The sequence below is a fragment of the Patagioenas fasciata genome, chromosome Z, assembly GCF_037038585.1.
Source record: "Patagioenas fasciata isolate bPatFas1 chromosome Z, bPatFas1.hap1, whole genome shotgun sequence".
Classification (NCBI taxonomy): domain Eukaryota; kingdom Metazoa; phylum Chordata; class Aves; order Columbiformes; family Columbidae; genus Patagioenas; species Patagioenas fasciata.
The window spans coordinates 30597757-30611234 of record NC_092560.1 but is presented as its reverse complement, the minus strand read 5'-3'; the positions used below and the strand labels follow the sequence as shown (position 1 = coordinate 30611234).

Sequence of the window (13478 nt, the reverse complement as noted above, 5' to 3'; positions counted from 1 at the left end):
GAAAACAAGAGCCACACATTGCATCTTTCAGATATCTTCCAGAACACTGCCCGTGCTCACCAAGGTAGTAATTCTTCTTCACCTTGGATTGTCTATTCTGTGCCTAGGAAAATGCCTGTTGACACCTTTATTAAAAACCTATATCCTGCACTGGTTCATTTTGAAAAAGGTAATTAAGAGGAAAGACTCACTAAAAGAAAAAAAAAAGGAAGTAAATTTTAGTCATATTTGGAGCCTGTAAACTAACATAAATAACTGGCAGGCATGTTCTGACATCCACACAGATCTTCAGCAAAATTAACATATCCCGTATGCAAATTCTACATACAGTAAATTCCAATCTGAGTGTTGTATATGTCCACCTTTCCTCCTCTAGTTGGAAGTATCACCTTGCCTTGTCATTGCAAGTATTATAGTCAAGATATGCCCACAAGATGTGTGCGTGCATACACACATGCACATACACAGCATCAAGAGGTCAGAGACAAGTCTGGTACAACTGCAGATGGTCAAGCACTCAGGAAAAAGAAATAATGTCTCATGGTTTTATTTCTGGGTATTTAACAACAAAAATTTTCAAAGAAAAACCCTAGCTACTTGGCACCTTCTAGATGTGGCAGCCAAGAATGCTACAAAACACTATGCTGGAGGTCCCAGTTTGTACTAACTGATCTCAGTCCACCAATACACCTTTCTACACCCAGCAGATACCTTCTAGTCCATCCAGCTGGAGCAGATGGTTGGGTCCATTTAGCTCACCTTGGTATCATCTACCACTTCAGGTAGATCAGATCCTGCAGCACACAAGACTGACTGTACAGCTCACAAGACCCCCTAACAGGTTGCTTTTCTTTGATATACCAGATGCTAGCACCATTATTTTCATGAATACACCACCCCACCTGGTCCCAGTCAGAAGGTGGACACAAGGCCAACAGCACAATGCATGACCACAAAACACATTACTACCACTGAACGCCACACATGTTGGGTCTGCAGCAGCTCCCCTCCATGGCTGTTTCTTGACAGCAGCTGCTATCAGAGGACGTCACACTCTCCATTTAGGCAGTGGAGAAAAGGACACTCAATGGACAAACATGGAGCGAGAAAGGGTATTGTTTTTGTGTTCCTCCTGCTATTCACCTTCACTTACGGCTTCCCCAATCCAAAGCAGCCCTCCATGGGGATATCCATGCTCCCTTTCCCTCCTGCCTGCCTGCTGCAGGGCACCCCAGCCCCCTGCTCTGCAAAAGGAAGTTCCAGACTCAAAAGGTCAACTGTTATGTCAGGAACACCTGGCCTCCACCCTTTTTACACAAAGGAGGAGAAATCTCTCCGATGAGTGGGTGAAACCTTTCACCAGCTGTCCCAGGACCACATACAGGCAGCAAAGTTGCATACAAAAGAAGCCTCACTATTACATTTTTCCACTATCTCCAGATCCCTATAAGTAAACTGAAAACAATATGCTACAAAATGCCAGAGACCCAAGCTTGTTATGACTCTTTTGCAAAGCCTTTACAAGAGAACTCAGTAGAGCTTAATCTGTGTGAAAAACAGAGGCATTCCTAATTTGTCTCTACTAGCATGCAGTTTCTCTGAATTTTCTTCCCATGGTCCTAGCACTAGAGTTTCCATTTTTGAAGGGAAATAAAGACCTCATTAACTATAAATACCTGAAAAAAAAATCAAGGAGGTAAAATTTTCTACCTATTGAGCTTGGAAACACCAATACTTAGTGTAACAATGGCACATGCATTTTACATAATTCTTGTGTGTTATCTATAATGAGTGTTCTGTTCTCCTGCACTTGAATAACAGTACATTGATCAAGGGAAAAAAAATTATGTGAAGCTTCCAGAATTATTCCATGTGGGGTGAAAGACCAGTGAGTGGTTAATATCTACACAGAAACCTTTTCATCTATCAGCATTGTTGTCATCCTGATAGGTATCTTGAAAAAAAGCATGTTCATTTTTCCTGTATCACAAAAATCTAGCAACAAATTTATGTTAAAAGAGTATTACCGCAGTTCGGGACCTTCATATCCAGCAAAGCTGTCTTCTTGTTGTTGTCATCTACACAATATAAATCCTGAGTTTCTGGGTAAGACTTGGTCTCTTGAAACTTCTTGATCCACATAATTTCACAGGAACACTTGAATGGATTGCCCACCAATATCCTATAGCAAAAAAAAAAAAGTCAGAATGCAGAATGTGTCAATGTGTCATGCCTATAGAAAAAAAATGGGGAGCAGGGAAGCTCCAGGTACTCAGCTGGGTGAAAGCAGAAGTTCAACCCTTTAGTTAAGAAGGGTAAGGAATGCAACCTTAGTAACCTCAGTGCAGTGTAAGCTGCAAGTGGCTAATGGTTTACATGTAAAGAATGAAGCTCTCTTTCCACTAAGAATCCAGACTGTCATAGATTGGAGAGATCATACGGGAGGTTCAACTACTCTCTCCAATTCACTGGTGTAAATCAGGAGCACAGGGACTATTGGGCTTTCCATCAGGCTCCATTTTATTTCATAAAAGCCAAGCAAAGATCAGAATTGCTCTCTTCTACACTTGACTCTCTGCTCAGCTACCTCAGAAAGATCATGCCAGAAATGGTTTACTGCTGTGAGGTGGTAAATTCTTTATAGAGTCAAACAGTCATGGATTATAGGCAAGCTCTAACAAACTCTAATCATAAAAAAGGATTTCACCTAACCTTCAAAATTCATCCGCTACAACACTCTAGAAAATCTCACAGTAAAACCCTAGGTAATGTCATGAAGAAACACTAACTGAAAAAATGGCTCTGAAACAGAAATGTATCATCCAACTATACAATATGCTGCATGGAATTTAAACCACAGGTTAGTAAACTCACCAAATTCTAGTTTTAAAATTTCATAAAATTACACAACGATGTAATGCAATGATTCCCAAGTAAAATATAAACAGAAACATCCCAATATCTACATAAGAAGTGATCTAGTGTTATTTTTTTCTACTACAGGTGCAAGTAAGATCCAGTAAAGCATGTGCAAGTGACTGTTTGAGGCATCTCATTACAAGGAGAACAACTGTTCTTAGGAAAATTTCATGAACATTGTCAATGTACAGAAACTAAAATCAGGTTGCTCACAGAATCTATGTTCATAAATGCCTCCTCAGGACATTAAGTGTGCAAATCGTGGAAAACTCTGCTTATCAGAACTGTAATTTGTTCCCCCCCAAAAAATCTGCAGTTCTTTGAGGATTAACAGCTGCAGGGATCATTCTTACAAGTGTCTGAAAGAGCAGTTTGTATTCACAGAAGTCATCTGCTGGACTTTAACAGCACCACAGCATGGACAAGACTTGCTTGTGCAATTAAGATCCCTTGCGTCAAAACCTACAACATGCATTTTCAAAACGGCAATATTTATTTCCCATCTTCTTTTTCATCATATAACTTCCCTGTAAAAGAGAAATTTCCTTCGATCAGTGGCTGAGCTGTCCTTTTCTTCTACTCTTTTATTTCATGTTAAACCCACCAAGGGAGTTAGGTCCATCATTGGCAGGATGCTGGACAGAGGCATGATGGCCCTCTACATGTACTTGTGTGAAATAAAGAATCTGACCTAGTAAAAACAAATTACATGTCTTTATCTTGTTTGCTATAATCTTACAGCTGCAGCTACAGTTTGTTCTAAAAGAAGCAGCTTTTCAAAGCAGCATCCTCTTCTCTACAATACCTGGTGAATATCTCCTACTTCACCCTATCCTGAAGTTCCGTCCCTTTATGTTTTGATTTACAAGAGTGCTAACAACAGGACACTTGTTTGTCAGAAAAGGTCCTCAGAAGACACTTATGGCATCATTCTGCTTTCGGATTCCCCTTCCAATACTTTTCTTCCTCTCCTCTTTCTAATTTTACACCTATGTATTAGTGACTTATCAACACAATTGTTCAACTGATACTAATTTCATCACTGTTTTTCGTCCCTTCAGCCCCTCCAATGCTTTCTTGCCCTCACTTCTGCCATGTCTGTTTATCTTAATACATAGTAATCTCTGCATAAGTTTAGTTCCTCTATCCCTATACTCGAAACTCTTTCCCAAGTCCACTACACTACCTCAATTTTGCATCCTCTGTCTCTCAACTTGTCCCCCATCACACAGTGCCTCCATACTTCAAATACCACTCAGTTTAAACTTCATACCATCCATTTTTCCCACATCTGGCTCACTCTCAATATCCTTCCCCTACTTCTACTACCATGGCACTGAATGGCCATTGTTTAACTCTGGTATCAGCAACACAAATGTATTTACTCCTAATTCACATCAGTCAGTTGTTTTTCCTCAAAGTGTTATTTCCTAGCCTCATTAAACTTCATTTCCATAATTTCCATCACATATCTGTAACATTTGATTCTCTCACTCTCTGTTGCAAACCTTTTTTCACTTCTTTCTGCCCAGGAGCAAAGCAGCTTCTTCAGGAAGATCAGCAACATTGATGTTGTTCTTTTTCAAAATCTTTTTAAGCACTCACTCCACCCACAGCCTAAAAGAAACTGTTCACCTGAAATGTAGAGATTCAAGAGTGGCTTGATCTGTGCTTTGGAATGAACCTGTTACTGGTGGCAGACAAACTCCAAGAAGCTGGGAGAAGAGTATGCCTTCAAAATTGCAGTCACCTCCTTTTTCGCATGTTTACTAAGCTAGAGCATACCCATTCTTACATTTCTGCAACTGCATGTACAAAGGGCAAAAATGACTCCATTTCTCCACTAGCTGCTTAGAAAAATTAGGAGAAGACCAAGCTTCATGCTGTGCACCCGTGTGAGTCTTGCATCTATTTCTTTGAGGTCACAACTACAAAACTTAGAACATACAGCCAAGTACACACTACAGATGATTTTTTGGCAGGAACTAGATACAGCATATGAAGAAACAAGGACTTTCAGAACTCACAGACCTATGAGAGGCATCCAACAAGACAAGTGCTCTGCAACTATCTAGTCTCTCCATCAGAGTGCCTGGCAATCTCCAAGTTATGAAAGAAAATTCCAGTGAGCAATGTTCCCTGGGCTGTAAAGAAAGTGACTACACCAATTTAATTATCAGTAAAACCTACCCAAAGGGCATAACCTCTTTTTGTGGCACTGGAATTTGCTCATTTCATTTCCCCCACACTGAAGTTCAACAGAAGCAGTCCAGAACTGCAATGCTGGTGTTGCAATTCTTGGACAGGCATTTTGGACAACGTCTGACTCTGCCCTGAGCTCTGGGAAAGCAACCTCCCTCTCCTCTGCAGCCCCAGCCCTCCCAAAGTTCCTGCAGGCACTCTGCAGTCCCACATATTAGCAAAGCACGCAGAGGATGACCAGAATTTTGGTATGTATACCAACACAGAAATTCTGCTTGATGGAACAGAGGATAAAAATGGAATATTGAAACAATCAACAAATATATGTTTACCAGTGCTTCATTACCAAATGTTTATATAAAGCACAATGAAACTCAAAGGATTTGAGAAAATAAAAATATTCTTCAATAGCCAACCATAAGCATAGCAGCTGTGAGGCCAATAAAAGAGTACGATAGAGAGGCTTCATTTGAAGATCTGTAGATGACTGTATTTTCATCAGCTCAAATGTTTAATACAAACTCCAGTATTTTTGTGTGAAGTAACCTCAGAATAAAATATTTTAAGGCTATTTTGACCTCTAGATTGTTTTTAAAAGATACACTTCACCTTCTTGAATCCCTGGAATGAAAATCTCTCTGTATTTAAGTGTCCAGCATTGCTGCTTTCTTTGGATTGGAATTTCATTCCTAATAATTGATGGACCTCTACCTTTAACAGAACAAACTTCAAACTCTTGTTCTTCCATTGCAGCCAAAAATAAACTTTATTTTAAGAAATGACAACTTACAGATCAGTCAAACCCAGATGGCGAAAAGGCTTCTTGGACAAACTTGAGAGCTTGTTTCTGGATAAATTGCTATTGGAAAAAAGAAAGATTGCATTAATTAGAATTGCATCTTGTTACACTGAAAACACAGTTTTGTCTTGAAAAAAAATAAATCAAGAACTCAAACCAGTTCTAAAAAGCCCCTTAATCCTTTGACATCTGTTGTAAAGAAATGGTGCTTGGTCTCATTTTACAGTTCGATGGGTTTTATAGGTTTGAATCCCGTCTCTAACTAAGGTCAAATACATTAAAAATCAAACTCAGCAGAGGTCAATATTTTCACTTTTAGCACTGTTTGTTGCAGAAAATCAGCATATTTAATTTTGTTTCAAAAGTATTTTGTAAAGTCCAGGTGTTAATTACATGCTCAATTTATTCATAGGTGAAATGGGTGTATCCCTTTCTTTGATGCTGCACCAAACTTGGTACTCACATAAGCCCTCCTCACATGCTAGCACATATCCACATCAGAGCCTTTTAGTTGTTCTTTTCAAATTGCATGTACAATATGTACCCACACGGAAGATCAAAAGGAAAACTGTAAAATGCCTATATTGGGCTTTTTTATGTCAACTAAGCATTTATGGTTTCCAGTGGTAATTAAGTGAAAGGTCCTTTCTCATTATGCAAAGCGAAGAAATGCTCCTCTGAATCAGAAATACTCCTCCCCTCCCAGGCTTACAAAATTGCTGTCTCCACCCCAAAGCAAAATAATGCTGGTTTTTACAGTCTTATCAGTCCACCAATTAAGGACAGTGAGAGCAGTAAACTGTGTATCTGCCAGCAGCACAGTGCAGATCAGTGTTATGAGTCAAAATACCACGTGAGTTTTACATGGTATTATAAAGACACCATAGGGGCTCCATAGTTAAAGTTGTGTTGCATTTAAAACCAAGGATTAAGTGTTTTGGTTTGGTTTGGTTTTTCTCCCCTGACTAAGGGACGCAGTGTTTACTTTCAAAACTCTCAGTCCTTGATCTCTGAGTACAAGATAATTTTCAGAGAAATTACAAGTTCGACCTTCTACAAACATTTAGAACAGAATCTTCAAGAGATTTTATTTGCTCTACTTCCTTTTTGATTCCTTCTGACAAACAACAGCCTGAAGTTTACAAATTGACTACTCCTCAAATGTGAGAACAAAACAGATGACCTACTATTTCGTTAGTCAGGTGAACTGGACAGCCCTATGGCAGATGCTGGTGGAAGTATCTCATGGACACTGATCAGATATATCAAAATTAAAGTACAGAAGTCATGTTTAAGTAAAAACAGCCACTACGATTTTTTTCCCTAATAGCTGTATGTTGGGAAATTAACAGGAAGAAGTCGAATCCTGATACAGACTTAGGCTTTTGTCTCCTGCACTGAGGCACATCAACCCCCCCCCCCCCCGCTCCATGGGCAACTCTTCACTCACCATGCAGGAGAACCCTTATGGTTCTCACACTGCCAAGCAGCACATGCAGATGCCCCTGCGGTATCGTCAAACGAAGCATGCACCTGCTTCCCTTACCTGCGCAGCAACTGAATCCTACCTTTCCCTAAAGACAACCAGGTATACAGCGCACTTCACCTGCAGACAGGTGCCGATGCTACTCTCTGTTCTAGTGGGAGGCAACATCCTCCTGGTCCTGTGATGACCAGGTTTGACTCCTGGTTTCCACACAGCAGAGGACTCTGCTCTTCCATGTCAGGAAGACTCCCTAGCCATTAGACAGTGCATTCCTCAGGGAAATCTCTGTCCAGCTGAAGGCATTTCATTCTGTGTGACCCTCCCTGGCACCCTAACAGGAGAGCCAGGTTCAAGCTCTGATTCCAGACCAAAGCAAACCAAAGTGGATTTGAAACGCTCTCCCACCAACACCTGCTAAAGTATCACAATATAAACATGAAACCTGGCCAAAAACATCTTATGTAAAAGCTCCAGCAATCCTCTGAGACAGTATCTATTTCTTTTTTAAGAAAATAACACTGTAAAAATAAAATTTTAAAGAATATCTTAAAAACGTAAAGACAGACTCTGGGAGAGGGTTTGCTGTTAGTAACCCAGCATGGACATAACTGCCCACCTACTTCATGGGCAGGACTAAAGTCCCATCTTTCCTTAATGCTTCCTCCTGTCTGCTTACATGTTCTCTTGGTCAACTTACTCCTGGACATCTAACTCATCCCATCTCTTGGTGGGCTGCTGAGCTGCCTGCTTCAGAGCTATGAACTCTATCACAGCATGGACTGTGAGAATTAGGTGCTGCCATAACTGTGTCTTCTTGACATTTAGCCTCAGGACAGTCATTGCTTTTGGAGGATTACTGCAAACCTTTAGGGAGAAGAACAGCCCTTACTTGTTTAGATTCATGAGCCAGAATTACTGCACAAATGTCACCAGGTATGCTACTTTCTGAAAACTCTATGCAGGTATCAAGGAATCCATATGAGTGAGTGAAAAAATGGGACTGATAATTGAAGTAAAACTATCAAAAGGACAAAGAGTCATCATTTTATTTTTAAAAATTCCGGTGTTGAAAAAACAAAAGAACCTTGATAGCTTTAACTGTCTTTTCAGACTTTTACCAGTTGTGCTTTATACGCACAAGGAAAAGAAAGCAAGAATGGTAAGAAAAGTAATTAAAAATTCCTGTGCCTATGTTCTTGATCATGAGTTGAAACTTTTAGTGCTTCCAAGACAGTAGCCTTTTCTCTTATGTAGTTTAGAGCTTTAAGGTTTTTCAAGTTGACAAGTAATTCAATAGAAATTTTTCAGACCACTGTTACAGATTTATCATCTTAAATAATACTTTCATATTAAATCTAATGTTATTTTTTTTTTTCATGAACTGAGCACTTTACATTGATTATAGGGACATCTGCTGTGGTCTCTTTAACTCACGTTAAGTGAAAAAAATCACTACTGGGCTTACTATGGAGTAGTTAAGGATGACACTTCCACTTCCATGGAAAGATAATATAAACTAGTTCCCCAATTCAACTAGACACAAAAAGATCATGGAGACCAGTCCAAAGAAGATCCATCCCAGCTTCTAAAGCCTTTTTTTACTAAACAAACAAACAAACAAACAAACAAAAAAACAAAAACAAACAACAACAACAACAAAACCACACAAAACAAAGCAAACAAACAAACAAAGTCTGGAGTACAAAGCCTGGCCCCAAAGCCATACATAAGAAGACAACACAAATTCAGTCAATGGCATGCCCATATTTTAATTCACATATCAAGCTCACTTTAAACCTGCTAGCCCTAATTCAGTTGAAAGCAGACCTGTGGCAATGTGAGGAGCACAAAAGCAGCCCGAAAAGCTGCATAAATATTCACACAGACAGCAACACAGGCACAGCTCTATTGCCTACAGCGCTCCTGGCAAGGGGAGGCGAGGAGGAAGAGGAGAAAACAGATCCAAGGAGAACTGGGGAGAAGAGGTGAAGAAATGGCCCTTCTGCTACGCTCAGTCTCCCTCCACAGGCAACTGCCTGCTCTGCCTGTGGCTGGAGCCAGCCCTCTGCGCAAGCAAGGCAAAATCTGCAGCCAGGTCTCAAACCTCTTCATTTGGCTGCCTCTCCTAAACCCAAACAGTGCACAGACACATCTTAATGCCTAGAGCTGCATATATACCAGTCACAAATCTATGATCCAGCAGTGCAGTGACAATGAGCTTGACATGCAAAAATCGCTATTTTTCAACATTTTTGGAAATAGGCACTTACTGTGAAACGTACTTTGATGTTTAAAGGTATTGACAGTACACCATGCAATGTATTACACAGGTCCATTAAAATAACTGTTAACAGCAGATAAGCTTATAAATTACAGTACTACTAAGCTAGGATTGTTTAATAGCTTGTTAGATGCAACTGTTGACGAATTTGAGTGTAAGGTCAATGCAAATACCTGAATTAGATGAGCAAGGCTATTAATTACTTTTAAGTAATAGCTATTATAACATTTATTTTCCTGATGTTTATGTTATTACTCAAATCTTCTCATCAGACATAACTCGAGAAAGATATCTGGTTTATAGAAGTTTGGTCAAGATAATAAGGTAATGACAAAAAATGACTTGAGGAAATATGTGTTAATAAGTTATATTCTTATATGATACATAAAAAAGATACTATGTTCATATAATAGAACTCCTTAACTACATCAAAATATTTCTCATAGAGGAAAAAGAAAACTGTAATAGTAACACTAGCAAAATTAAAGCTTATACAGTTACATCAGACTTCAGAAAGTGTTTGGAGTTTTTGTTTTCTTTATTGGATAGTAACAAACTGTTGTTTCAAAATAAAATGCAAGTCTTCTCAGAGACTTGTAGTCAGAGGTGACTCTTACAAGCGAAACGGTTTCAGATCTTACCAGTTGTCACTGTCCCAACCACAACAAAGGCTGCACCTCATTCCCAGTGCAATCACAGGAGTTTTGCTGCTGACAACAAGAAGCAGTGACTCACTGGGGCTTTCAGAAACATTTTAGTGTGCATCAAGACTTCCCACAGAAAACAAACAAACATATTTCTTGCAGGGATAATAGATCAGCCTCAGCAAAAAATATCCCCATACTTACTGCTTTGTCACGTGCATGCAGAGCAGGTGGTGCCACTTAATATTTTCCATTTTATCTGGGCTTATCCTGTATCTGCCAACATTACTAAATCCCCACCAGAAGAAAACACAGTACGAGACTGGATAAGCTCCTGGTTCATAACATAAGTATTCCAGATCAGGATTCCATGTATATCAACCGCACAGATGTCAGTCAGCCTCATCTGTTTCTAACAAGCAGCTTCATGAACTACAGATCTAGTAAAGCCTGCTTACCAACAGATAAATATTCCACGTTTGACTGTATGGCTGAAGTATTTTCAAAACATCCTGTCCAAGTGAATTCTGTAGTGCCTACCAGGTCACATATGCATAATGATACTTGTCCCTTAAATGGGAATTCTAATAGGGTGACCCTGTTCTGTTCAATAGTCAGTTTTCAGAAAACCTGTTTATCTGTGTAAGTTTTGGTGAGAAGGAAACACTGGGGACTGTTAAAACATGATCCCCATTTCCCTAAGGAAACAGGCAAAAGAGCATATCAAGAGGATCCCCCCAGCTGTCTCAGTTGCATTTGCAGTGTCTGCTTGCCCATACAGCTGGGAAGGTCTTCCAAACATCTGTTTACTTTGCTCCAAATTAAATGCACTGTTTCTCACTCTGTACTAATGGTCATGGAGAGAACTGATTGCTCTCATCATCATAACTGCTGTTCTTTTAAAGATAAGAAGACATATATTCCTTTTCAGTCTTGTCTTTATTGGACTGAAGGTACTCAGCCTCTGAGTCTCCTTAAATTATTTGCTTTACAAGCTCGTTGTAACTCTCTTGCCCTTCTCTGTAATTCAAGAGGGGTAGATTCGGTGTCCTAATCTATATACAGTATTCCAATAGATACCTTTCCAGCAGCTAAGGTAACAGGGAAAAGATATAAAAATCTAACACAAAATTCCTTTTTATCCCAGACTGAATTTGCTTTGTTCTGCTACATTACTCTCAGATTCTGCCCCAGCACAGCCACTGAAACTTCATCTGCAAATGTGCCTCTCACAAGTTCTTATTGTGCTTTTCCACAGCCAGTGAATACACACTTGGCTTTATGGAATTTCATCATTTACAACCATAATTCACTGAGTAATTGTTACAGAGGTAAATGCACGAATTCACTCCAGAAGGTACTTCCCTTGTATCACCAACTGTTTACAGTAAAGGCTACTTTATTAATGACTATATGAAGTGATAAATAAGCTTCATAGGTCACACTCCTCCAGCAACTGTTCCACGTTAAGGTCAGCAATTATTGTTTAGACAGATATGGACATTCATGTCCACTTCCTCACAGAAATTCATTCCCCTTCCTTAGAAAACACAGGTGAAGAAAGTGATTCCATCTCATTAGCAAAGCAATCAGCCCTGTGCTCAGTTCAACAGTTCTTCCATATTGCAAGGAAGTAACTTACAAGCCCGAGGCTTGGCCTTATGTCTTTTTGATCTCATTAGGACTTCAACAAAAACAAGGGGTTAAGTGCTGAATATATCTAATAAAGATGAATGGACTGAAACACACACTTGAATACTTGGCTAAAACAGGGCACTTGTGAGGAACTAAGTCCCTCACATGATCTCAGTGTTTTGTAAGACTAGATCCACAGTTTTCCATGTAAGTAGCAAAGTGAGAGACTCCATGTCTGCCCCATCAAAAAGCACTACAGTTCTCGGTGACATGTACTTACACTAAAAAGAAACAAAACCTTTCATTTTAGCTAACCATTTTTCTCTGTACTTTCGTAAAGAACTTTGATCAATTCAGCCTTTGCTAACTCTAAAGTGTAAATAATCTAGAAAAACACAGTCAAAAAGCTGCAAAGGCACTAACTCTGCTTCCTGAAGTTCATGAGCCACAAACTGCATTTGGTTATGAAAGTAACCTCATTCTTATATTCTGCTTTGGGTGCATTAGTTCAGATCTTGAGTTAGCTTCCTGAGTTAATCTTCTGATCATCCCCACTTAGAGGACAGTCATGCCAGTTCCCAGGCACGCACACTGGTCAAATTACACTAGATGTGCCCCATGCATGCACCAACTCCACTGCAGCTGCTAAAACACGTTCAGTTCCTTGAATCAGACTAGAGCTAGTCAAACTCATGCCACTGAGTGTGATGTATAGGGTGGACATCATATTCTTGACACCAGCTCACTCAGCAAGAGGAGCCACTCTTTGTGTGCAGGACTCACCACAGAAGATGCAGCCAGAGTCCACTGTTAGAGACAGGATAATGAACTCGATAGTTTTTTTACCATCCCATGTTATGTTCTTATGATCTGCCAGTTCCTTACCACACATCCTTACCTATGTCGTGCCAGTTCTTTACTATACATATCTTATTTATGGTCAGTTAATGACAGAAGACCATTATAAGTCTCTCTTGCTAAAACATTTTATATTAATGAAATGGTAAAAGAGCAAAATAGATTTACAATTAAATACATTAACATAAGTTGGGCAGTTTTCACTTTGAAACGAGACGCTGTCCTTACTCACATATATTGCAGGTTGACATTCTTCACAAATGCATGACGGGACACAAATCTTAAGCCTGAATCCACCACGGTCCTGTTAAAATACATAAAACTGTTAGAATATTTCATTTAAAATATAATGGAAAGCATAATGATAATAATGAAGAGTGTGTATGAAATATCAACATGGTTGAATCACAACATATACAACTGCAAGATCCTCCATAACACACAAAGTTAGGCCTAAACTCTGATGAGGTTCTATAGGCTTCTATAAAAGAAATAAAGAAAAAATAGCGTTATAAAATATGTATCCCATATACTCACAGATTTTTAAGTCCAACATAAAATCCAACTTCATTGTCATTGATACTTTCTAATTTTCGCTGTTTCGCAATGTAACTGTTGAAAAAGCAAGAGAGAAGGAAAGTATGAAAGTGGATC

At 39.3% G+C, this 13478-nt stretch overlaps 1 protein-coding gene across 9 annotated transcripts in view; it reads right to left on the bottom strand.

The window, feature by feature from the left end:
- Positions 1–13478, bottom strand: part of NTRK2 (neurotrophic receptor tyrosine kinase 2) — a 210038-nt gene that overhangs the window by 177856 nt on the left and 18704 nt on the right. For all 9 annotated transcript variants that reach the window (XM_071802800.1, XM_071802804.1, XM_065860511.2 and 6 more), the window contains exons 2-5: positions 13362–13436; positions 13057–13128; positions 5912–5980; positions 2028–2182 (exon numbers count right to left, since the gene is read on the bottom strand). In XM_071802800.1, the coding sequence (XP_071658901.1) occupies positions 2028–2142 (115 nt within the window). In that variant the 5' untranslated portion in view covers positions 2143–2182; positions 5912–5980; positions 13057–13128; positions 13362–13436. The remainder of the gene's footprint in view (positions 1–2027; positions 2183–5911; positions 5981–13056; positions 13129–13361; positions 13437–13478) is intronic.